Source organism: Mesocricetus auratus, unplaced genomic scaffold, assembly GCF_017639785.1.
Source record: "Mesocricetus auratus isolate SY011 unplaced genomic scaffold, BCM_Maur_2.0 Super-Scaffold_100676, whole genome shotgun sequence".
Taxonomy (NCBI): Eukaryota; Metazoa; Chordata; class Mammalia; order Rodentia; family Cricetidae; genus Mesocricetus; species Mesocricetus auratus.
The window spans coordinates 127,361,132-127,386,801 of NW_024429266.1; the positions used below are offsets into that span (position 1 = coordinate 127,361,132).

At 38.5% G+C, this 25,670-nt stretch overlaps 1 protein-coding gene across 2 annotated transcripts in view; it reads left to right on the top strand.

Moving 5' to 3' along the window:
- Positions 1-25,670, top strand: part of Smarcad1 (SWI/SNF-related, matrix-associated actin-dependent regulator of chromatin, subfamily a, containing DEAD/H box 1) — a 72,058-nt gene that overhangs the window by 12,801 nt on the left and 33,587 nt on the right. For both annotated transcript variants that reach the window (XM_013117751.3, XM_021230623.2), the window contains exons 3-9: positions 8,754-8,928; positions 14,177-14,342; positions 15,523-15,589; positions 19,549-19,649; positions 22,328-22,429; positions 24,044-24,125; positions 25,551-25,670. The exon at positions 25,551-25,670 is cut by the window's right edge and continues 269 nt beyond it. In XM_013117751.3, the coding sequence (XP_012973205.1) occupies positions 8,754-8,928; positions 14,177-14,342; positions 15,523-15,589; positions 19,549-19,649; positions 22,328-22,429; positions 24,044-24,125; positions 25,551-25,670 (813 nt within the window). The remainder of the gene's footprint in view (positions 1-8,753; positions 8,929-14,176; positions 14,343-15,522; positions 15,590-19,548; positions 19,650-22,327; positions 22,430-24,043; positions 24,126-25,550) is intronic.

Genomic DNA, 25,670 nt, shown 5'->3' on the forward strand with positions numbered 1-25,670 from the left:
TTCTTTCTTTATATATTTGGGGTCTTGATTATTATGCGGCGAGGGGACTTTTTTTTGTGGTCCACTCTATTTGGTGTTCTGTAAGCTTGTACCTTCATTGGCATATCTTTCTTAAGGTTGGGAAAGTTTTCTTCTATGATTTTGTTGAATATGTTTTCTGCCCCTTTGAGGTGGTTTTCTTCTCCTTCTTCTATACCTATTATTCTTAGGTTTGGTCTTTTCATGGTGTCCCATATTTCCTGGATGTTTTGTGTTAAGGATTTGTTGGACTTAAGGTTTTCTTTGGTTGATGAATCTTCAACACTTGAGATTCTCTCTTCCATCTCTTCTACTCTGTTGGGAATGCTTGTATCGGTAGTACCTGACTGTTTGCCCAGCTTTTCTATTTCCTGCCTTTCTTCAGATTGTGTTTTTTTTTTTTAATTGTCTCTATTTCAGTTTTCAACCCTTGCAGTGTTTGCATTGCTTCTTGCAATTTTCGGTTTATCTTTTCGTCCATTTGTTGCCTTTTATGAATTTTTTGGTTTGTTCTTTATTCCATTTCTTGCATTTTTTGGTTTGCTTTGTCTTCCATTTCTTGCATTTTTTGCTTTGTTTCTTCTTCCATTCCCTGCATTTTTTTGGTTAGTTTCTTCTTCCATTTCTTTCATTTGTTGCTGTGTTTTTTCTTCCATTTCTTGCATGTTTTGCTTGTTTCTTCTTCCATTTCCTGCCTTTTTTGGTTTGTGTTTTCTTCCAATTCTTGCATTTTTTGGTTTGTTTTTTCTTCCATTTCTTGCATTTTTTGGTTTGTTTTCTCTTTCCTTTCTTTGAGGGATTTTCCTATATCCTCTTTTAGGGCCTCTATCATTTTCATGAAAGTGCTTTTAAGGTCGTTCTCTTCTGCTTCGTTCGCATTGGAATGTTGGAGTCTTGCTTGTATGGGGTCTCTAGAATCTGGTGGTGTCATATTTGCTTTTCTGTTGCTGAGTGTGTTTTTGTATTGTCTCTTTCTCATCTCTTCTTCTAGTGGGTGCAGAAAGAGCCCATTACTGGTCTGGTGGTTAGGGGACCAGAGTTCCCTTTTGGTGGGTGCTAGCAAGTCCAATAATCTGTTGGTTCTTCTATTCCTTGTCCTCGTTGTGGTCCCGTGGGTGGAGAAGAACAGGAATCTGGGGTGCTTAGCCTCCCACCTGGTCCCCTGGACCCTTTGCTGGATCCTGTTGTCCCTGATCCTGCGGCCGGAACAGCTGCTCCCCTGGTCTCCCTGGCTCCTCTGGTTTTCTGGTCTCGTTGGTGGGAGAGAAGACCCGGAGTCTGGGGTGCTTGGCTCCCACCAGGATTGGAAGCTCTATGCAGTTCCCAGGCGATCCCCAGGCACTGGAACACAGGCCCAGAAGCCGGCCTGTTGTACCTGATGCCTCCACTGGAACAGCTGCTTCCCTGGACTCCCTGGCTCCTCTCCTCCTTAAAGTCTTATATGTTTGTATCGGGGGTCAGTAGTCTTTCTGATCTATCAGTTTTAGTTTATTTTAATTCTTATAAATTAACACATGCATATGTGTTCTAGGCTTGAATGTGTTTCTTTCCCCACTCTTTGATTTGAAAGTTGTTAAAAAGTGATTTATATGGATTTTGTTTTCTAATTAAAATTTCCAATCATCTGAAATTGTGCTTGCATTTAAAAAATACTTGCTGCAATTTAATTGTAGTTCATACAACGGTACAAGTGAGGTTTGCTATAGTATTTTTATATGTGACTATGTTGTGTATTAATTGTGTCAGTACACCAAACCTTATTGAGATTCTCTTTGTAGCTTAAAATGGAGCTAATTTCTACCAAGGCTGTAGGAGCTTGAGGAGAAGAAAATATTTAATTATATGTCAATTAATATGTAATACTTAATTTTTTTTACTTGAAACTTCGGAAAACCAAAAGCTGAATATAATTTGCAGAGGCTTAAAATTATTCACTAGATATTTTACTTTTTGCAATACAGCAGTTAACATGTGCTGTGTGGTTTATGAACAAAGGATGGAGGAGGTTAGACTTAACTCACTGCTTTGGAGTGAGGAGAGCAACACAGGAACCTAGAATTTCTAATAGTGGAATTTTATGTTCTATACTAAATAAAACAAACTGAATGTACTTAAAACTATTTGTTTATCATTCTTTTTGTTTTAACTAAATAGTGTATACAACAGCACAGCAAGATGAAATAAATGATTTCAAGTCATATTTTCATCTCTTTTCTGATTTTTTTCTATTTTAGGTACTAGGGATAAAAAAGTCCAAGGGCTGGAGTAATGGCTCAGTGATTGAGAGAGCATGATGCTCCTGTAGAGAACCTGGGTTTGGTTCCAAACACCTGAAATGACAACCAATTTCAAGGGATATAGGACACCCTCTTCTGGCACATACTGCTGTACATATATGTACATGCAGGCAAACACTCATACACATTTTTAAAAAAAAAACAGTCTAAAAATAAACTCCAGGATGCTCTTTGCATCCACTAAACATTTACTTTTCTATCCACAACACAAATACACATACAAAAATAGGCCATGTCTCCTTTATAATTAAAAATTATTGTGTGTATATGGGTGTTTTGTCTGTATGTGTGCCACAATTGTGCCTGGTGCTGTGGAGGCCAGAAGCAGACATCAGATTCCCCTGCAGTTGGAGTTGCAGTAATGAGATGCTTTGTAGGTGCTGGGACTTGAATCTTGACCCTCCATTAAGAGTAGCCAGTGCTTTTAACTGCTGAGCCATCTTTACGTCCCCATAAGCTATTTATTTTACTTTTTTTGGAGATTGGGTCTAACTGTGTATCTCTGGCTGTCCTGGAACTCACTATGTAGGCCAGGTAGGACTCAGACTCATAGAGATCCCCCTGCGGCTGTTACCTTGAGTGCCTACACCATTACATGCAGCTTCAGAAGCCTCTTTTTTTCCTTTTGGTTTTGCGAGACAGGTTTCTCTGTGTAGCTTTGGAGCCTGTCCTGGCACTCACTCTATAGATCAGGCTGGCCTCGAACTCATAGAGATCCCCCTGCCTCTGCCTCTCGAGTGCACCACCAGTACCCAGCCAGAAGCCATTTCTTAATGAGAAAAACAAGAGAAACTGGAACAGATTCAAGTTTCTCCATTGAAAAAATAGCTGGGGTTATGGCTCAGGCAGGTCATTCTCAGCTACCCTGGGTTACATGAGGATGCCATTCTCTTGTACATTTGTGTACCGAGGAGTCCAAGACAAAGGAGATCTTTAGGGACAGTGGTCCAAAGTCTATAGCTCTGTTGTCCTGATAGAGCTTTTCTAACTAAAGGAGCTCTATTGTCTATTTTATTAATTCATAAGGGGTTTTCAAACTATCAAAAATATTTTTGTCATACAATTAATTTCTTGGTTCCTGACTAAATATATGTAACTAGTTTTTTTTTTTGTTTTTTTTTTTTGTTTTTTTTTGTTTTTTGTTTTTTTGCTTTTTCGAGACAGGGTTTCTCTGTATTGTTTTGGAGGCTGTCCTGGAACTTGCTCTGTATACCAGGCTGGCCTTGATCCGCCTGCCTCTGCCTCCCGAGTGCTGGGATTAAAGGCTTGTGTCACCAATGCCCAACTGTAACTAGTTTTTCGAGACAGGGTTTCTCTGTACAGCCTTGACTTTCCTAGAACTCACTCTATAGACCAGGCTGTCCTTGAACTCAAAATATCCACTGCCTTTGCCTCCCAAGTGCTGGTATTAAAGGCCTGTGACTTTTATTTTGAGATAGTGTTTGTAGGTAGGTAGCCCAGCTAGGCACAAACATTTTTAAAGCAATTCTGTGTTTTTGTATCTTTTGCTTTCCTGAGACTTGAGGCATTAACTTTTGTGCTTTTTATTGCTTTACACATCCTGCAGCATTGGTGAATTTTGTTATTAGTATTAACTGAGATTTCCAGTTACATTTTTTATTATTGATGAAATTCTATGATCAGATTCCTTTCATAAGCTTAACGCTTTCCTTTTCCATGGTGGGGATAGAACGCAAGGCTTCACAAATGCTATACAAGCACTTACCATTTAGCTGTATACCAGTCCTTTCTTTACTCATTTTATTTCCTCCTTTGGCTTAAGCCTGAAGTGATTCTTTATTGACATTTCATCTTGGAATATATGGCTTTCCAGTCCTGTATTTAGTATACTCATCAATTTTTTTCCCTAATGCTTTCCTGAGAGAGAGAGCGGGCATGTGAGTTATGTATTAGAAAGTATTGTAATAAAATGATTTTCCTATTATATCACTCAAATTAAGATGGTCCAGTTTACAGTGGATTGTTTTTACATTCTAGCTGTCCTTTTGTCCATTTTGGTATTTTGACAGGGCTTTACTATATATACCAGCCTGGCCTCAAACTTAAGGTCCTCCTGCCTCAACCTCTAAATGTAAATATTAGGGCTATTACTGCTGCATGTTGAACTTGGTTCTTTTTAGAAAAGTTTTTAGAAAAGTATGAGAGAGAGAGAGAGAGAGAGAGAGAGAGAGAGAGAGAGAGAGAGAGAGAGAGAGAGAGAGAGAGAGAGAGAGAGAGAGAGTGTACACACACCTAAGTGTATATACATGCCCCATTTGCATGCAGGTGCCAGAAGAGGGTATTTGAATAGTCTGGAGCTGGAGTTGGTTGTTGATTGGGGGTGCTGATAATCTTTGAATGGACCTTGAGAAAAACAGGATAATTGTTAGGTCTTGGCTGTAGTATTCTGTGAGGCTGGATCATCCAGCTGCCTGGAAGCTGTTTTGGATGTTGGATCAGCTGAGCCATCTGTTTTCATTGGTGTCTGGCCCCCTTGCTTTAAGATACATGAACCTTTAAAAGTAACATACATGTCTGCATTAGTACAAGTATAGGTTGGGCATAGTATACAAATCATTTAAAGATGAATAGTTTGTTTTATGTGTGTGAGCAGTAAAAATATACATCATGTATCTTGTAGTTGCTTTAGGTTTATTTCTTTATATTTGTAGCCAGGATTTTCAGGGGGTTGTCCTTTAGCAAGCTTGATCATCTTTAGCTTTGAATTCACAGCCTTTCATTTCCTATGGAAATAAAAGCAAAACTTCTTCCCCAAAGTAACACACCTTTTGGCTTAAATTTTGATGTCAAGCTATTTTAAAAATATATAGGTTGTTTGAATCTAGCAGTTTCCATTGTTTGTTGGACAGGGTTTCTTTGTGTAGCACTTCTGGAACTTGCTCTGTAGACCAGGCTGGCCTGGAACTCACAGACATCCGCCTGGCTCTGTCTCCCGAGTGCTGAGTGCTGGGATTTTTTTGTTTTTCGAGACAGGGTTTCTCTTGTTTTGGAGGTTGTTCTGGAACTCGCTCTGTAGACTGGCTGGCCTCGAACTCACAGAGATCTGTCTGCCTCTGTCTCCGAGTGCTAAGATTAAAGGGGTGCACCATAACGCCTGGCTTGAGTGCTGGGATTTTAAAGGCATGTTCTACCACTGCCCAGTGTAGCAGTATTTTTGATTCAGTGTCTCTCAGCAGCCAGAAAATTAAAAGACAACACAGTAAGGTCCAGGATCCAGACGATCTGTGTAGTTCCCATCTTTGTATGTCTTTTTTCTTGTTATATTACTTTACTCCCCTCTTAAGGACTTTATTATTTTTAAAAAAAGAATATATATATATATATATATATATATATATCTTACTGTATATGCACTTTCTTTTCTCTCTCCCAACCTGTGTATATTTTTAAACTGTCAAACAGCTAGAGGTTATTTTTTTCTTCTGAATGTGTCTTTACTGTATATTTCTTATCTTTTTCTGACCAGACCACATGAGCCTTTAAACTGCTAAGCTCCATGTCTGGAACCCAGAGTGGCTAGGACCAAAGCAGTGACTTTGGCAGCTGGCTCTGCCCCGCTTGGCTTCCTGAGAACCTAGCTTCATGGCTGAGGTACCAGCAAGAGTCATGCTTAGTGCCCCTACTCTTAAAGAAGTTTGGAAAAATATTCCTATCTCTACCTGTACAACTGAACTATTGGGTTAACTTGACTTAAAAATACTGTTCACGTGCCTTATAGTTGCAGGGCCTAAGATAAAGCTCTGAGGTAGTTTTCCTGCGTGAGAAGGCATGTGTTCAGTTCCTAGTACTGCATGGAGAATAAAGGGGTGATTATGATGGTTACCATGGTTCTGGGATTTCAGAACATGCTAATTTAGACTTGCAGAATAGAGCTGCTCCTTTCTTAGCATGGAGCAGGAGATGATTTTTTTTTTTACTCTCCACTTTAGTTTCATTTGCAAAATACTGATAAACTGTGTGTTCTACAGGGTTGTTTATTATGGTTGAGGGCTTGATATCGACTTAGGAAGTACTTAGTCTAATTGCTATTATTATTTAAATGTTTAAATATTATTTGACAGTTTCGTACATGTATATAATATATACTGATTACTCTCTCCCACCTTCTCACCTACCTCTCAGTCTTATCAATCCTACCCACTCATCCCTACCAACCTTTTCCCAGACTCATGACTGTTGGATGGCTTCTGCGACCCATTTAGTTTAGTTTGATTAGAGCTATTCATTGTAGGTTAGTGGGGTCATATGGTGGTTATCACTCCTCCTGAGTATCAGTAGTGGGGAGGTAGCAATTATTACCTTGTTTTTTTTATTTGAGGTTTAAAAATTATTTTTAATTATTTATATGTGTGTGTGGCTGGTAGTATGTGCACATTGAGTCCAGGTGCCTGCAAAGATCAATAGTACCTGATCCCATGGAACTGGAGTTACAAGAAGTTGTAAGCCACCTGATGTGGATGCTGGGAGTCAAACCGATTCTCTGCAGGAATAGTGTATATACTCTTAACTGCTGAGCCTTCTTTCCAGCTGTAAGATTTTCTTTTGAATGTTTAGATCAACTTTATTGATAACACCCAAAGCCAGAACATCATGATGTTCAGTAACAGGAAAAACAATGAATATGAAACACAAAGTTGTTTTGGGAATTCCTTGGCATTCTTGCTAACCATTGAGGCACAGTCATTTCATACTAGCCCTAATTGACTACTGTAATGAACATCCTTCCCCACCAGCTTAGTCCCAGAACCACATCAGTTCCAAATGAACACACAGGGTGCTATATTAATTATGAAGCTGTTGGCCGTTTGCTTGATTTCTTATTGGCTACCTCTGACTTAATTATTAACCCATAACTGCTAATCTGAGTATTTACACGTGGTCTTCGCTTACCGGAGAAAGGGTCCGGACCTCTTATGTCTCCCTTGTCATACATTGTGACTGACTGTGCCTCTTGTTTCCCAGAATCCTACTCGACTCCTAGTCCCACCTGTCTTGCTTCCCTATTGGCCAACAGTGCTTTATTTAATGAACCTGTAAGTCAGCATATACACAGAAGGATTTCCCCCATCAGACTACTAATTCTTTTTTTTTTTTTTAGATAGTGACAGGATCACCTCTTGAGTATATTATGATGGGGAAGGGGTGACAGTTTCTTCTGTGTAGTAGCCTCTAGTAGGGTACCTATGCTTGGTGTAAACAAACCTCCTGGCATGCTTCTGTAAGTGATCCTGTTGAAACCCAGGGTCTTCAAAAACACCTGGTGGGAAAGATGCAAGGGGTCAGTGGGGAGGGATGGTGCTGGTGGATATAGTTGAAAAGGTGTGTGAAAAATGTCATGATGAAGTCATTATTGTGTATGATTAAATCATGATAATAAAAGGAAACCCATTAAAAAGTTGTAGGAGAGCTGGGCATGTTGGGGTTTATGCCTTATAATCCCAGCATATAGGTAGCTAAAGCTGTGGCTCCAGAGAGACATGAGTTTTCAGTTTATGGAGACCTTTTCTCAAAGAAAAGTAGTGTTCGCAGTGGCAGGGGCAGAGGCAAAGCTCAAGGCTGTCACTCCTAGCAGCCTGAGGAATTCCTGAAGTGTTTTAGTACCTTGACTTAGGTACAACTGCATTCTTGTATTCCTGCAGAAAATAATTTCAGGATGAACCTGGGTGAAGCAGATTGAGGTTTATTAAAAGAGATTCTCAAGCATGAGGGCTAAGAGAAAGAGTTGCTTGTGTAGAAACAGAACATGATGGTGGATTAGGAGTAACTATGTATGATTGTGCAAGTTTTGGGAATATCCTTGTTCTGTGAATTTCTCAGGCATCCTTCCCTCCTTGCTTTATTTCTCTTTTGACAATTCAGATACCACATGGCTGTATCTGTGGGATTACCAAAAGAGTTAAACCTTTTACTGTAAATCTCTGGTGAGAGATTTCTAGAAAACTCGGGTTTACAGTTGGGAAGAGAGAAAACCTTAAGCAAATGTTGGTTATATTGTAATTCTTGTTCTCAACTGGGAAGAGGCTTCAGCTAGACTTAGTCAGGCTGAGGGCCTCCTTTCATTGTCTCCATAGTTTTTCCTGCCTTGTTCTTTGTCAATGGGAAGCTATTTTCGTTTTAAAACAGAAATGAACTGGGCGTTGGTGGTGCACGCCCTTAATCCTAGCACTCCCAGCACTCGAGGCAGAGGCAGGCCAATCAAGGCCAGCCTGGTCTACAGAGCGAGTTCCAGAACAGCCTCCAGAACAATACAGAGAAACCCTGTCTTGAAAAACCAAAAACCAAAAAAAAAAAAAAAAAAAAAAAAAAACCAAACAGAAATGATGTGTAGAATTGGTGATTTTTATAATAGCGCATGAATGGAATTAATAAAAATTTATTTTGGAATTGCTCAGAATGTCTCGTTTTTTTCTTCTGCAGAAGATTCAAGTCTTCCAGAAACTCCAGACAATGAAAGAAAAACAAGTTTATCATGTTTCCAAAGTCAAAGAGGAATACAGTACATTGATTTGTCTTCTGACAGTGAAGATGTTTCCCCAAATTGTTCCAGTACAGTTCAAGAGAAAAAATTGAACAAAGACACAGTGATTATAGTGTAAGCCACGCAACAGTCAACTATGTTTGCACTTGTTAGAGCTTTCAGAAATGATAAGTAATTTGAAATATTTGTGTGATTATTTTTGCCTTTATTCATCTGCATCTTTATTGTTTTTCCTGTCTTTTGTTTTCTAGAAAATGATTTTTGATAAGGTTTAATGAGAAAATTTTGATATAATTAACCATCTATAGATAAGGATATGACTAACTAGTACCTTTGCACATCTATAATTGCCTTATGATTATTGAGTCCAGGAATCGAATCATTTAGCATTTATTAGGTGTATTCTATGCATTTTTCTTAGGAAAAGAGCAAGGAACAAATCAGCTCTACATTCTTGCCCTCATGCAATCTCTACTTTATCTAGAAAGATAAACAATAACGCATACTGTGTGTCAAAGAAAAAATATTATAAGCAAAAAAAGAAGAGTAAAAATAGGGGTTTTGCACCTTAATATGGTGTCTTCCTCTCTACCCCCACACCTGGCTTTTCAAGACAGAGTTTCACTGTATCACAGCCTAAAATTACTTTGTTTTTTTCTGTGCATTGTTACTGTATCTGTGTAAGGGTGTCAGATTCCTTGGGAACTGGAGTTAGAGACAGTTGAGACCTTCAGTTATGAGCTGCCATGTGTCTGCTGGGAATTGAACCCTGGTTCTATGGTAGAGCATCCAGTGCCCTTAACTACTGTGCCATCTCTTCAGCCCCTTTTAATATGGCTTTTAAAAGAACAGGTTATAAACACTTCATTGAGAAGATGACACTGAGCAAAGACCTGAGGAAATAACATGTGTAGTGGCCCTGTGGTGGTAATTGCCTACTGTTTGTAAGGAAAGTTGGAGGCAGGTTATGAGGTGAAGATCTCAGTGTAAAGGATAGGGTAGAGGTGGTTTCTCATTATGTTAGAGTCATATTCCTTTGGTTTTTATTGCTTTTGTTTGTGTTTTGTTTTGAGACAGAGTCTCATACTGTGTCTAGGTTTGTTTGTGTAGTAGAAGCTAGTTCAACCTGAGTTCTAGGATTATAGCCATATACCACCAATCCTGGCTTGGTTTTCATTCTGGATGAAATGACTGTTGAGCAGAGGTAAAGTGATCTTAGTTTAAAAGATTTTTGGTAATCCTGGGGGACAGTAGTAGAACCATAGATGCTGTTTTACTCTTCAGTAAAAAAGATTGGAGATTCAAATGCACTCAGTAATTGTGCAAGTGAAAAGTAGTTAAATTCTAGACACTCTCTGAAAGTAGAACACAAAGAATTTATTAATTGATGTCTTGTGGGTTGGGAGAGAAAGTTGTCATCCTATCAGTTTTGGCTGAGCAAGTGACAGGATGAAATTATCTTTTACCAAGAAAAAGCCTTTGTTGTGATTGGGAAATAACTTCAGAATGAAAGTCAACAATTCAGTCATATATGTATAGTGTCAAGAAAGCTCTTGAACATCTGTAGAGATGTCAGTGAGGTGGCTAACTTGTGATATTCAAGATCTGAGAAGTCTAGTTTGTGTATCCAAATTCTGGAGTCTGTAGAGTATTACTCTACCTACTTATCTATTAAATGCGTCTTTTATCTCTATTTGGTGTTGGGATTCAAATTCAGGACCTTGCTCATGTTAGGCAAGTGTCTGTCAAATTCCAAGCTCTTGTTATGTCTATGTAGCTCAGTTTGTATTTAAGTCATATTCTCCCACCTTGTCTTTTAAGTGATTGGACCATTAAAGCTACATTGTGATATGAGGTCACTAAAGGATACAAGTATAACTGAAGAAGACAGGGCCTCTAGATTAAAATGCTTAAGCCAGAGGGACCCTGGTTGTTAGGGAGGTGAGATGACATCTGTAGAAGGCTCTTTAGAAGGATCAGTCAGTTGAGCTGACACTCAATCAGTTATATTATCTTAGGGTTGGAGAGATGGTTCAGCAATTAAGAGCATTGACTGCTCCTGCAGAGATGACCCAGTTTCTGGTTCCCAGCACCTACATGGCAGCTCCAACTCTAGTTCCAAGGGATCTGAGGTCCTCTTCTGCTCTCCATGGGCACCAGGCATGCATGTATTGCATGTCCTTATGTGTAGGCAAAATGCTCAGTAATATAAAAATACATGTTAGAAAAAAGTTATATATGATCCTCTAGAATCCAAGCAAAGAAAGGGTTGGAAGAGGTCAGATTAATTTCCTGCTTACAGTTAGATGACGACTTACCTTAAACTAAACAGAGCCATAGTAACATCTTATTATGAATGAAATAGAAAGCAGTGAAGCAGCTCAATGTTTAGTCATGAGGAAAATGGATGCATTGGTTTTCCTGGTTCCCATCCCCAATGCTACTTTTTTTTTATTTTGGAAAAGCTTTACATTAATGGAAAATTGCAAAAGCAATGTATCCAGCTTCCCTGAAAGAAAAGTCACTGATAATTTCATATTTCCTTTATGTTATAAGCAATTTAATAAATAATAAATGAAGTATGGTATTGCTACTCAAAATGCTGATTTTTAAGGTACTAATGTCTTTAGCAAGAAAATTCTTTTTTATAATTTTTATTTCATCTGCATTTGTGTTTGCCTGCATGTATGTTTGTGTGATGATATCAGTTCTTGGAATTACAGACAGTTGTGAGCTGTCATGTGGGTGCTGGAAATTGAACCTAGGTTTCCCTGGAAGAGCAGTCGGTGCTCTTAACCACTGAGCCATCTCTCCAGCCCTGCAAAACAATCTTTTTTTTTTTTTTTTGGTTTTTCGAGACAGGGTTTCTCTGTGGCTTTGGAGGCTGTCCTGGAACTCACTTGGTAGTCCAGGCTGGTCTCGAACTCACAGAGATCCGCCTGCCTCTGCCTCCCGAGTGCTGGGATTAAAGGCATGCGCCACCAACGCCCGGTGCAAGAAAATCTTTAAGTGGTAAAAAATCAGCTGTAATAAGCGATATCCTTAATAACATAGTTTTTTTTAAAAAATCAGGGTAAGTTGCTTTTGTTGTGTGGACATGTTAAGCAATTGGGAGTGCAGCAGTCAGGTCTTGGATCATGAATTGAGTAGGATTTTATAGTCATTTCCCCCAGAATCATGCAGTGGGGTGATTTACTGTTATTGCTAATATTTTGAGACAGGGTCTCATTCTGTTTTAGCCCATGCTGGCCTGGAACTTACTTTGTATCCCAGGCTGGCCTCAAGCACTTAGCAATTCTGCCTTATCTTCATATTTGTTCTTTGCCATATCTTTTTTGCTTTTTTCTAGACAGGGTTTCTCTGTATTGTTTTTGGAGACTGTCCTGGAACTCACTTTGTAGACAAGGCTGGCCTCGAACTCACAGAGATCCGCCTGCCTCTGCCTCCCGAGTCCTGGGATTAAAGGCGTGCACCACCAACGCCCGGCTTGCCATATCTTTTTAATTTCATTTACTATAAACTGTTTCTCAACATTTTTTTTTCATTATTAACTATCGTTAAAGGTGACAGGTCAGCTTTTCTTAGGATATCTTTAAATTTAATTTTTGTTGCTCTTTCTTTATGATTACGTAGCTTAGTGGAAGGGATACTACAGAAATGATCTTGTGCCTACAGGAAGTGAATGGTATCCATGTGTCCCAGTCTTTCCTCTTGTTTTTTTCTAATCTGAGCTGAATTTCTCTAATGAGTTACCATTTTTTCCTTCGGAGTGAGTCTTCAAGACTGGATAATATCCATTCCCTTTTTTTGTTTTTGTCAAACAGGGCTTCTCTGTATTGTTTTGGGGCCTGTCCTGGAACTCTCTCTGCACACTAGGCTGGCCTTGAACTCACAGAAATCCGTATGCCTCTGCCTCCCAAGTGCTGGGATTAAAGGGGTGCACCACTAACGCCCGTCCCATTTTTTTTTTCCCCTCCAGTTTTTCAAGATGGGGCTTCTCCTTGTAGCTTTGGAGGCTGTCCTGGAACTAGCTCTGTAGATCAGTCTAGCCTCGAATTCACAGAGATTCACCTGCCTCTGCCTCTTAGGTGCTGGGATTAAAGTCGTGTGCCATCACCAGCCATCACCCATTTCCATTTTTATCCTGTAGTTCTTGCCTCCATTGGCAATGCTAATTATAAAATGGGGTGTTTTGACTGTTATTCTAGAATTTACACTTTCCATTAGTTTTCTACTATATCAAAATTATACTCTCCTAATTTATTCATTTGTTTCCATGTAGAGTATACCAAATGTCAGTGTAGAATCTTAGATGCTTATCTATTCTGTGGCTTATAATCATAGTCATCTTGAACGTAATTGTTTAGTTAAATGATGACCGCTTCAAGTTGTCTGCTTTATCTGGTAAGAATATTATTTTGTGTGTCATTCTTCTGGCATAAGAATTTTAGCTTAGACTTTTTCCTACTTCAGGCCTGAAATTAGGATGACCCATAGCTCTCGTTCATTTTAGAAGGAAGTGGGTGGTATTTTAAAATTTGTTGATCAGTGTTCATTTTTTGCTGTTGTGTGAGCTAGAGTGTTACGGTATTGTCCTTCAAACAGAATGACATAGGTCCTGAGACTGGACGAAAGAGAAAGGGAAAGTGGAAGGATGTGGTGGTACAAGCCTGTAATCTCAGGACTTGGGAGGTGGAGGCCACATGACACAGGAATTCAAGGCCATCTTTAGCTACACAGCTAGGCTAGATGAGACCTTGTGTCCTCCTTCTTTTCCTGTTGCTGTAATAAAATAAGATGACTAGCAGTTTGTGCTTACTTCGCTAGCTTGGTTTCTCACCTTACACAGTCCAGGATTCCCTGTGCAGGAAATGATCCTGTTTATAATTACTGTGGATCTTCCCACATCAGTTAACATGACCAAGATAACCCTTCACAGATAGCCCCAGAGGCCCATCTCTCAGGTGATTCTAGATTTTTGTCAAGTTGACAATACCATCCACTTTACTCTATCTGAAAAGAAAAGGGGAGAAAAATTGAAAGTAAAGGTGAGAGAGAGGTGTGTGTCTTAGAAAAGTAACAGCTGACAGTGAGATTGGCTTGGGGGATAAGTGAGTTAAGTTTGCTCTAGACGTCATGCATAGCAGAGAGGAACAGGATTAAAACTGGTTGTTATAGAATAAACCCCCTTGTATATCTGACAATGTTAAGATGGTAAAATTTCTTTTCTTTTGACAAATACTGATTATATTTAATATTCCTGTAAATGTTGTCTTGTGTCATGTGTTTGCATATAGACAACGTGACAGAAAGCATTAGTGGGATACATTAAGAATGTGTTTTCCCCTCTGATAATTTGTAGTTCAGAGCCGTCTGAGGACGAAGAGTCCCATGATCTTCCTTCTGTGACACGAAGAAATGACATTTCAGAACTGGAAGATCTTTCAGAATTAGAAGATCTTAAAGATGCTAAGCTTCAGACATTGAAGGAACTTTTTCCACAAAGAAGTGACAGTGATCTCCTAAAGGTTGTACCTTTTTTAAAAAGTTGTAAATCATGTTAGTTTTTTTTTTAAAGACTTTTTTCCAAGTTATGTGTCTGTATGTTTGCTTGCATGGGTGCATGTGTACTGCTTGCATGCCTGGTACCGGTAGAGACTGGAAGAGGGTGCCAGATGTCATTGAACTGGATTCACAGACCATTGTAAGTTGTCATGTGAGTGCTGGGAATTGAACCTGAGTACTCTGCAAAACTGCTCTCAACCGCTGTCTGTGGTGCATGTCAGACAGACAGACAGACAGACAGACAGACAGTCTCTCTGTCTCTGTCTGTGTCTCTGTCTCTGTCTCTCTTGCATACCTGTGCAGGTCAGAACACAGGTTATCTGCACTTTCACCTTGGGATCTGGGAAGCCAACTCAGATCATAGAGTTTGTGTGGCAAACACTGCCCGTGCCCACTGACCTATTTAGTTTACTCAGGTTATACCTTTTATAGCAGTTATTTTCAGCTACAATGATTTAAAAAAATCTCTCCCGAATTCAGTGTAGAGTTATAATACATAGCCATCTGTCTTGGCACCTGTTGAGGCATGCTGGGAACAGAACCCCTAAAAAGCAAATATGTTTGGAAGGCAGTGCTGCAAGGCCAGTTTTGTTGACTATATGTGAGGTCCTCAGAACCAAAGAGAACCAACAGCCCTTCTTAAAATTGAAGATGGGTATGTTGGAACTGAAACTGAATTCTACTGAGGCAAGAGATGTACTTATGTCTGTAAAGCAAAAACCAACATGGCAACTCCTGGAGGTAAACCAAACAAAACCAGAGTATCTGAGGGAAACAACTCAGGCCAGTAGAAACAGTGGTAGGACTTCATGCTGTATTCCTAAGTGGTCTTCAAGCAAAGGCTGTTGAATACAGAATCTGTGTGATACTTACTGTATTCCTCTTGGGTTATGTGAGAATGAAAAGTAAATAAATAAAAATGGATTTGTGCTCTAGGTTTTTGTTTGTTTGTTTTAAGATATCTTATGTTTAAATGAATTTTCAGTAACAAGTGTAAACTTAAAAAATTTACCATAGGGTTAACCACTGTGATCACATGCCCCCACTTAGATAATGTTTCCTAGATTTATTCAATACTCAGATCTTTGCGAAATCATTTTTTTCAAGGTTATGTTGTAAACATCTGTCTTTTCTCCTTGTTAGTTGATTGAATCAACAAGCACTATGGATGGAGCCATCGCTGCTGCCTTGCTGATGTTTGGTGATGCAGGTATGCTTTTTTTAGCCTTAGGTTATCACAGATACTATTTATTATGTTTGCTTAACATTTAGTCCAATTTTGTGAGTTGTCAGTAACTTCAGTTTCTGGCCGAAGAAACCAGTTTAGAAAGGTTAGGTAAATCACACAGTTGTTTAGTGATTTTGCATTTTTTCTGCTTATCAAATTTTATTAATTAAAACTTTTGAAAGTCATATTTAAGTCTCCCTTCTCATTGCATGGTGGTTTTGTTGATAGATCTACAAACCTGAGTCAGTAAGAACTTAATATCTTGAGGAAAACCCTAGCTGGTGGTCAGCATTCTTTCATTGTGTAAATATTTTTGTTGTTTCAGACTTCTGATAGAAAAACACATAGATTTGCGGGCAGTGGTGGCGCACGCCTTTAATCCCAGCACTCGGGAGGCAGAGGCAGGCGGATCTCTGTGAGTTCGAGGCCGGGCTGGACCGATAGCCTCCAAAACAATACAGAGAAACCCTGTCTCGTAAAAACAAAAACAAAAACAAAAAAAAAAAAAAAAAAAAGAAAAGAAAAACACATAGATTTGAAGGAGCTTACAATAAAAAAACTTCAGTTGTTTATTAGTTTTGATTGTCCTTTAATTTATACATATAGATATTTTTACTTTTTCAATTCATATGTTTTTGTAGTAGGTTTACAGGTTTGTTGTTGTTGTTTGTTTTTGTGGCAGGGTATCTCCAAGTACCTTGATACTGTCCTGGAACTTGTCTGTAGACTAGTCTGACCTTGAACTCACAGAGACCCACCTGCCTTTATCTCCCTAGTGCTGGGATTAAAGGTGTGAGCAAGTTCCAGGACAGGCTCCAAAGCTACTAGAGAAACCCTGTCTTAAAAACAGAAAGCAGACAAACAAACAAAAAAGGTGTGGCGGGGGGAGGTTGCTGGAGAGATGGCCTAGAGGTTGAGAGCACTGAATGCTTTTGCAAAGGGCCCCAGGTTGATTCCCAGCACCCACATGGCAGCTCACAACTGTCTGTAACTCCAGTTCCCTGGCAAAGCACCAATGAACATAAAAAATTTAAAACAACAACCAAATAGCTTCTCAGTTAATCTGGGTTTTTCTAATTTTAAAAAGGACTTTATGGTACTCCTTTGTGATTCCTTATAGGATTAGTTTATTTGTTCTTTTCTGTTGGCACTATATCTATTATTATACTAATAAAATAAATATCCTACATAAATCTTAGGTTATTCCTGTAGGCCAAATTTCATATTATGTTGCTTAATCAAAAATATACACATTTTTAATTGCTTTGTGTTACTTTTACTAAAAGTTGTACAAGTTTATGATTTCAAAAAATGAATGCCCATTTTCTCGAGTGGATTTTTCTATTGAAAAATTAAAATTTTTAAACTTACAATACATACCTAAAATATATATAGTATGTTCTCACAGGCCTGTCATCACTTTCAAAAGGTTGTCTACCTCATTTTCTATCCCCTCACTGGATTGACTAGAGAGGATTCTAAGTATGATACCATTTCCTCCCCATTAAATACTTGTATACCTTTAATTTCCTTGAGTTTTGACAGGGAACAGTATTATGTGGGTACCATGTGTATAGAATATTGAGAAGATTTTTGTAACTTTTTCTGGGTCTTGAAATTCTTTGCAGTGAAGGGTGTAAATAATAGTGTCAAACTTGGTTGTTGTGAAGAGCTGATGAAGCTGATGCTATTTCACTATGATGACTGGTGCTTGTTAGAATTCTTAGTGCCATCTGGGGAGAGAAACACTACAGGAGCAGGTTGACTTTATTATTTCACAAGTTCTGGAATGCATAGGCTCAGTTACTACATTAGTTGCATGATGACTTTGGAGATTTTACACATTACTTTTTTGCTTTCTTTTTAATCTTTCTATTGAAAACAGGTTTTAGAATAACCACTGTTCCCAGCACTCGGGAGGCAGAGACAGGAGATCTCTGAGTTTGAGGCCAGCCTGCTCCTCAGAGCGAGTTCTAGGACAGCCTCCAAAACAATACAGAGAAACCCTGTTTCGAAAAACCAAACAAAAAAACAAAAAACCACTGTTGTTAACACTAATCTTTTCTTTTTTGTCTTAAGTAACATTTCAAGTATTATTATTACTGTTCAACTAGTAGGTAGCACTTACTATTTTAGGCACTGAAGATTTATAAATAAACCAGATACCCACCCCTCCCTTGGTGAAGTTTTCAGCTACACTGAACCTTAACCTCTGGGTTTGTTCCTTTTTGCCTGATTTTTTTTAAATTTTTTTTATTTTTTTGGTTTTTCGAGACAGAGTGTCTCTGTGACTTTGGAGGCTGTCCTGGAACTCGCTTGGTAGTCCAGGCTGGACTCGAACTCACAGAGATCCGCCTGCTTCTGCCTCCCGAGTGCTGGGATTAAAGGCATGCGCCACCAACGCCTGGCTTTGCCTGATTCTTATATGTTACTTAAATTTTAAGTGGAAAATTACAAGGAAACAAGAAATTGGGATTTTCTTGTTATTTAAATAACTTTCCTTTCTAAATCATGGAATGAACAAGGCAGTCATTTCAGACATCCTCACTTTTAGTAGAGTGAATTTTGGGTTCTTGTGTAGAATGACAGCTTTATCTGAGCTGAAGATAAGCTGATCTTCAGTTTACCACCTGCCCTTAAGACAGAACATTATTTTAGATATTTTGAGTTATTTTCTAACAAAAGGCTTTTCAAATAACTGTGAGTAATCTTAGATAGCTATACCAATCAAGACTTTGAACAGTCTGTAGATAGTGTCACCCAAGGTTTTTAAACTTAAAAATTTTCAGTTATTCATACTAAGGTGTTTTTTTTTAAGATTTATTTTTTGTGTATTGGTGTTTTGCCTGCATGTATGTCTCTGTACCACTTGTGTACCTGGTGCCTATGGGCCAGAAGAGGATACTAGATCCCCTGGAACTGGAGATAACTGGTGCTATGAGTCATCTTGTGGGTGCTGGGAGTTGAAGCCAGGTCCTTAGAAAGAGTAGCAGTGATCTTAACCTCTGAAAGATCTCTGTAGCCTGGACATGCTGAGTTTAAAAGACTATGTATCTACTTTTTTATTTTATGAGATTAAAAAATAACACTTTATTGACGTTATGAGAGAAGACTCTATTCTCTTTTTAGGTAAAAATTAAGCATTTGTATTTGTATCAAGCAGTCTATATTAAAGCTTTTTTATGAGTAAAATATTACTGTTGTCAATACTCACTTAAATCCACCAACTATATGTGTGATGATGAGGTGGTTTTACCTTTCCTTTTAAAAGTAGATGCTGAAAATCAGTAGTGTATGCAGGAGGGATGTATTACGAAGTGAACCAGGAGGACACATTAGACTTTCATACTAATATGATTGTTAGTCTATAGAAAACCAGGATTCTGTTTTCTCTTGGAACCATAATATTGGGAAGTTTTAGACTTAGAATTTTAAAGATGCCAAGATTGTACTCACTTTGAGTTAAGTGTACTTAACTATTGGTTAAAAACTTGTGTTTTCGTTCTTTCTGATTTGTGAAATAAAAATATTACCCTTTTGTAGGTTTGTTATGCAAAGTAAGTGAAAATAGTTTATATAAGACCTTTCATAAAGCCTGATTTACTGGTGTCAGTGATGCTGTTCTGATAGCTTATGCTTGATAAGTAGCCTTTTTCACTTCTCAATAGTCTGGTATTGGTGAGAACTCATAGTCTCAATATTATTTTGTAGAATTACTTATTAGAAGAAAGAATATTTTTAGCACCAGTAATGTAATATTTTATAAATGAAGTGTAGCAATGACTCCCTTTGAAAAGATTGCAGTCTTTTCCTTTAATTTACTCATGCAGCTATAGAAGAATCCTAGCCCTCTGTCAAAACAGCTATATTGATATAATACTTTAGGTTTAAATTGGTTCTTTTTATTTCTGTGTAATATCTGAGTATTTCTCTTTTAAAAGGTGGTGGACCCAGGAAAAGAAAATTATCTTCTTCTTCTGAGGCATATGAGGAGGATGAATCTAATGACGATCAGTCTTTAAAAAAGCCCCGAGGGGATCGTGTAAGTGTATGGGAATTGCTGCATCAGAGTTAGAGGATGTTGAGTGTAGGGCTAGTGAGATGGATCAGAAATTAAGAGCATTGGGTGTTTTCCAGAGGACCTGATTCTAGTCTGAACTTGTGCTTTACAGCCCTCTGTAACTCTAGTCTCAGGGTATCCAACGCCCTCTCCTGACCTCAATAGGCACTGCAACTGCGTGCTCGTGGTACGTATATGCTTATATGCTGCAGATGAAAACCCACCATTCATATCAAATGAAAATAAATACAATCTCAAAAAAAAATGCTGAGTGTGTGGGTATCAGACCTGAAAGTCCACCTAAGTAACTCTGTATTTTTTTTTTTTGCAGCTTATAAGTGACTATATGGTTTTAATAATCAAGCCGATGTTCTATAAATCATGGCTAAGGTTGTTTCCTTTGTGTGGTCATAAACTACTTCCCGAAGTGCTGTAATACTGATTGAAGAATTGTTATGTGTATACAGGGCCTGGGCCTCTGCAGTTCCCTTAGGAACATGATTGTGATTATTGTTTGAGTGAGAAGGGAAATTCTTGGCACTTTAATTTAGTATTTCCCACATAGTATTTAGTATTTCATGATTCATGGCTAGTATGTGCTTTCTGCCATTGGTAAGTATGTGTTCTAGCTATATATTCTGGTGCTGGAACCATAGGATTAAATAATAACTTCTAGGCCCACTGAGACAGATGGTTTCAGACTCCTCATATATCTTCTGGCTGTGTACCAGTCAGTGTAAGGACTGACCCCTTGGGTACTTTTCAGCAAACAGTGTCTACTCTAGCTGTGTAGATGTACAGATTAAGATACCAGGGACTAGGATAAATATAGGTTAATTTTATTCGGGGAGAAGTCACTTACATGAGAAACTGATGACCCACAAATTCCAGCTCCAAGGATCCACACCCAACTGCTCTCTGTGACCCCACGGGAACAGAGGGCAAGTCTGTCTTGGACCCCAGACCAAATCCCACATTCTTAGTATGCACCTGCGACCATGGGCTTGGTCAGCACCACATAGCTGAGAGAAGACTAGGATCCTTCTACTTCAGTCAGTTTAATTTTCTATTTAATGGGTATATCTCTCTCACACACACCATAGTTTGCTTTTCCATTTTTCTTTGAAAGATTTTAAAGACAAAACGGGAATACATAATTATGGCAGTTAGAGCTCCTATTCCCATAGCATTTGGGAGGTGGAGACAGGATAATCAGGAGTTCAAGGTCATTCTGGTTGTATAGCAAGGCCAAGGCCAGCCTGTGCTACACAAGACCCTGTCTTAAGAGATGGTTCAGTTTGTAGCACATGATGCTATAAACTGCTTTTAGAGAACCCAAGTTTGGTTCCCAGTACCCATGTTGGGTGGCTCTCAACTGCCTTTAATTCCAATTCCTAAGGATCTGACGCCCTCTTCTGACTTCTACAGGCAATCACACTTATGTAGTAGGCACACTACAAACAAATAAAAGTAATAAAATTAATTGTTTGGTTTTCCGAGACAGTTTCTTTGTGTAGCTTTGGCTGTCCAGGAATCCCTCTGTAGACTAGGTTGAACTCAGATCTGACTGTTTCTCCCTTCCAAGTGCTGGGATTAAAGGCATGTGCCACCATTCCTGGCTTAATGCAAATCTTTTTAAACAGATGAACCAACAGGGGCTGAGAAAGTGGCTGAGTTGGTACAGTACTAATACTTGCCAGGAAAGCATGAGAGCCTGAATGTTGATTCCACATAAAAAGCTGTGTGCAGTGGTGGTCCTGTATAAGCCCAGTAGTAGGAATCAGAAACAGGCTAATGTTTGGAGCTTGGTGTCCAGCCTGTCAAGCCAGTTGGTGAGCTCCAGGTTCGGTGAGAGTACCTGTGTGAACAAAGGAGTAGGGGCCAGAGGAGAACAATGCTGTCAACCTGTGGCCTCCAAGTGCACATGGACATTGATCCTACACACGTGTCCCTGCAGGAACTCATGCCCTCTGTCATGACTGAGATTTAGGAATGTGTTGTGGAAAAACATGTTTGTTTTGCCCTGTCACTTTGCTATGTAAGTCTTATTTGTGGCCTTTAAAGTGTTTTCTTGGAGATTTCAGTGTTTTCATGGAACACAATGTTTCAGTTCCTTAATGTTCATCAGCTTTGTTTGTTTCTCAGGTAATATGAATATGTTCAGGGTTATTAATGCTAAGTGAAGCTGTTGGTATGAATTTAATTTCTGAGAATTTTGAAATACTTAAATACTATTGTTCCTCTGCTCAAAATCCTACTTTTTCTGATGCTTCTAAGTAGAGACTTGTAGGCTGTAAAGCTCACTGTACTCCAGCCCACTGCATCACTTTTTGTTAGAGAATACATGATTTTTTTTCTTTCTGTTGTCAGTGCTTGCTGTTTGTATATTGTTGGTGACCCAACCCTGACCTTGTGTGGGTGAGGTCTGAACATTCCCATAGCTGTTATGTCCTCATATAGGACTTGATTTGCACCTGTCTTTTATACAGTGTTATCTTGTCCCTCGGTGCCAGAGACTAACAGTCACAATTAGTTATTTCTTCTTTGGTTACTAAAAGAGAACGGTAGCAGCTCTATTGCCAGATAGTACAGATAATGGAGAATGGAGAAGACTTGATGATCCTGTCTGTTTTCCTCTTCCCACTCTCATCACCCCACAGGGAGAAGAGTCAAGCGAGTCTGCAGAAGGTAGCAGCAGCTGGGAAAAACAGGAAAGCATTGTATTGAAGTTGCAAAAGGAATTTCCAAATTTTGATAAAAAGGTAAGAGTAGAAGTGTTCAAAAAATTTAGTGTGTGCTGCATGTTTTATTACAAAATAGTGTTTGAGTTAAACTATGTGCAAACTCTGATTAGAAAACTGCCTGCTAATTACCTTTATTATTTACTGTGTTACTAATTGTGGTGTCTGCCTTATAAATGAAACCATAATCAACATTATTATAGTAAAGTTGTGAATCCTTAAGTGCAAAAGGGTGTCCTGTCTCCATCATGTTCTCAATCTTGAAATTATGCAAAAGAATTTTAAGTTGCAGTGCTGATTTCAGTGTCTTCATGCTCTGTATAAAGGTTGATCTCCTGGGTGCTGGAGAGATGGCTCAATAGTTGGCTATTTTTCCAGAGGACTAGGGTTCAATTCCCAGCACCCACATGGCAGCTCACAACTGTCTGTAACTCCAATTCCAAAGGAACTGACATGCTCATATGAACATACATACATGCATGCAAAACACTGATCAATGCTCATAAAATAAAAAAATAAGTAAGTTATTTTTAAAACAGGTTGTTCTCCCTAGTTAATATGAAAGTATCTAGTGTCACCAATGTCTCCTGCTGGTGCTTTGAAGAAGCCGCTGCACTGTGTCATTACTGCATGTTGAAGCCCATACTTTTTATAATTTATTTTTATTTTCTGCACACTGGTGTTTTGCCTATATTAATGTCTGTATGAGGGTGTTGGATCCCTTGGAGCAGAGTTCTTTAACTATTTGAAAAATGTTTACATTGTCATGGATTTGTTCCATTTTGTGCTCAGGCAGTCCATCTGAATTCTGGTGAACTGAATGCACAGTCTTGTTAATGCTTGTTCTTTACATGTGTTACATCTGCATGTTTTCCAGCTGGGGACATAGCCCACATGGTAGAGCATACTTGCCATTTATGCACAGAGACTAGGCTCTGTCCCCAGGAACATGCTGTGTATACTGATGCATGCCTGTTATCCAAGCACTCAGCAGGTGGGACAGGAGGATCTGAAGTTCAAGGATATCTTTGACTATATAACAAGTTGGAGGCCAGCCTGGATTACATGAGATCCTGTTTCCAGAAAAAAAATGAATTACATGTTTTTCACCAGTGTGGTAATGAAATAATTCATAATCTCAGTAGGCAGGAGGATCAGGAGTTCAAGACCATCTCAGGCTACATAATCCCTGCTTCAAAGAAACAACAGAAAACCCAGCAACAACAAAGGTTGAAGTTGGCAGTTTATAAATGCCTAGCTTTATAATGAAATACTTGTTTTAGTTACTTAAATAGATTTTGGCTCTCTAGTGTTTAAAGTTCTTTAAAGCGAGCTAGGAAAAAAAAGTCCCACTTCCATCCCTGTATTTGTGAATTGAAATTAGACAGAAAGAATTTATAAACTAGCACTAAAATTATGATAGTGCTGGGTGAGGTGGTATACTCCTAGTCTACATAGAGAGTTTTGGACAGCCAATGCAGCACAGCGAGACCTTGTCTCAAAAAGACAAAAAATAACAAAGACAGTGATATGAATTCTTTATTTTTTCAGTGATTGCATTTTTAAAGCGCATAAATGTTTTTGTATATTGCCAGTTTCATATTTTTAACAGAAAAATAAATAACTTGATTTCAGGAACTAAGAGAAGTACTCAAGGAGCATGAGTGGATGTACACAGAAGCCTTGGAGTCTCTCAGAGTGTTTACAGAGGGTCAAGGTAATCAATGGGCAGTATGCATACCTTCCTCAACCCTATGTCTTACTGTAGAAGAGCAGAACCTATCAGCTGCTGACTTTCAAGTAATGCTAGGAGTAATGATGTAAAATGTTCCAAAGGATGAATTCCGAATATTTTGACCTGTTCTTCACTATAATAAAAGTCAAAACAGTACACGACTTTTTCTTATACAATCTTTCCTGATTCTTAAGGCAACTTTTAAGTTGTGTTGACTTCTTTACATTTTGACATCTGTCAGGATGGATCTTGCAATTGATTGCATACTTATTAGCCAGCACTTTTGTGAATTTGGAAAGCACTAGCCTTAACAACTCAAGAGTTACCACCCTGGAGGAAGTCCCTTAATACATATGGAGCTCTGAATTGCAGAAAGTGATGGAAGAGAGGTAGTGACACAAAGTTAAGTTGTGCATATATAGTGATATTTCAACCCAAGAGTGAAATAGACTCCACATTTCATAATTGTAAAGATGGTTTCTAAAGTATAGCACAGTGGCTTTGATTTTCATTTTATTTAGTTCATCTAAGTAAGTTTTTATATGGGCAAAAGCATGAACATAAAATAACTCTGGAAGCTCTTTGAATAAAAAGAAAATAAAAATTTTAAACAAAATACACTCACCTCTTATTATATGTGGAGTTTAATCAGGACCTATTCTGATACCAGAAATCATTCGACACTCAGGCACTCAATTCCCTTATGTGAAGCGGCATGCTATTTGCATATGACCTACAAGTTTTTCCCATATGCTTCAAATAATCTTAAGAGTATTTACAACATCTGATATGACATAAATGGTGTGCAAGTTCTTTTTTATCTTATGTATGGGATAATGTTGAAAATATTTATACATGTTAAGTGTAGGTCCAGTATAGGTTCAATTTTTCTAATGTATTTTTATGGCTTGTTGGTTCCATAAATTTGGAGCCCACAGATACAGAAGGCCAGGGAAAATAATGTAAGAAACACTGTGCCTTCATTCTCAGGAAGCTTACAGGTCAGTGAAATATAGAGTGTGGCACTTCATATATTTAAATAATGCTTAAATGATAATGGGGATACTAACACTGTGCAGCAGCCCGTCAGGGTGCACGGAGGCCTGGGCTCTGTATGCTTTGAGGGCAGTTTTTGCACATGGAGCTGTCATCTGTATCCTAGGACCTTGGATAGAAGCAGATTTATGTTTGAAAGGAAGTTATTAATTAGTTTGAAATAAATCATTCTAGCTTATTGGTATCTTCACATTGTCAAGATTTGAGAGTAAGTTGTGGTTGAATTCTTCAGTGTTCACAAGGAAAATGTAATGTTTACATAATCTTCTCACCTTGTTTTGAAGTCTTCTGTTTTATTTTTAATTTACATGTTTCTAAGTTAGTTACAATGTTTGTATTTTTTGTACACAGATTTGCAGGGCGCTTCACAAAGTGAGGTTACAAATGGAAAAGCAGTTGCAAAGAATCAAAATTATTCTAAAAATGCAACTAAAACAAAAATGAAACAGAAAATGTCTGTGAAACCACAAA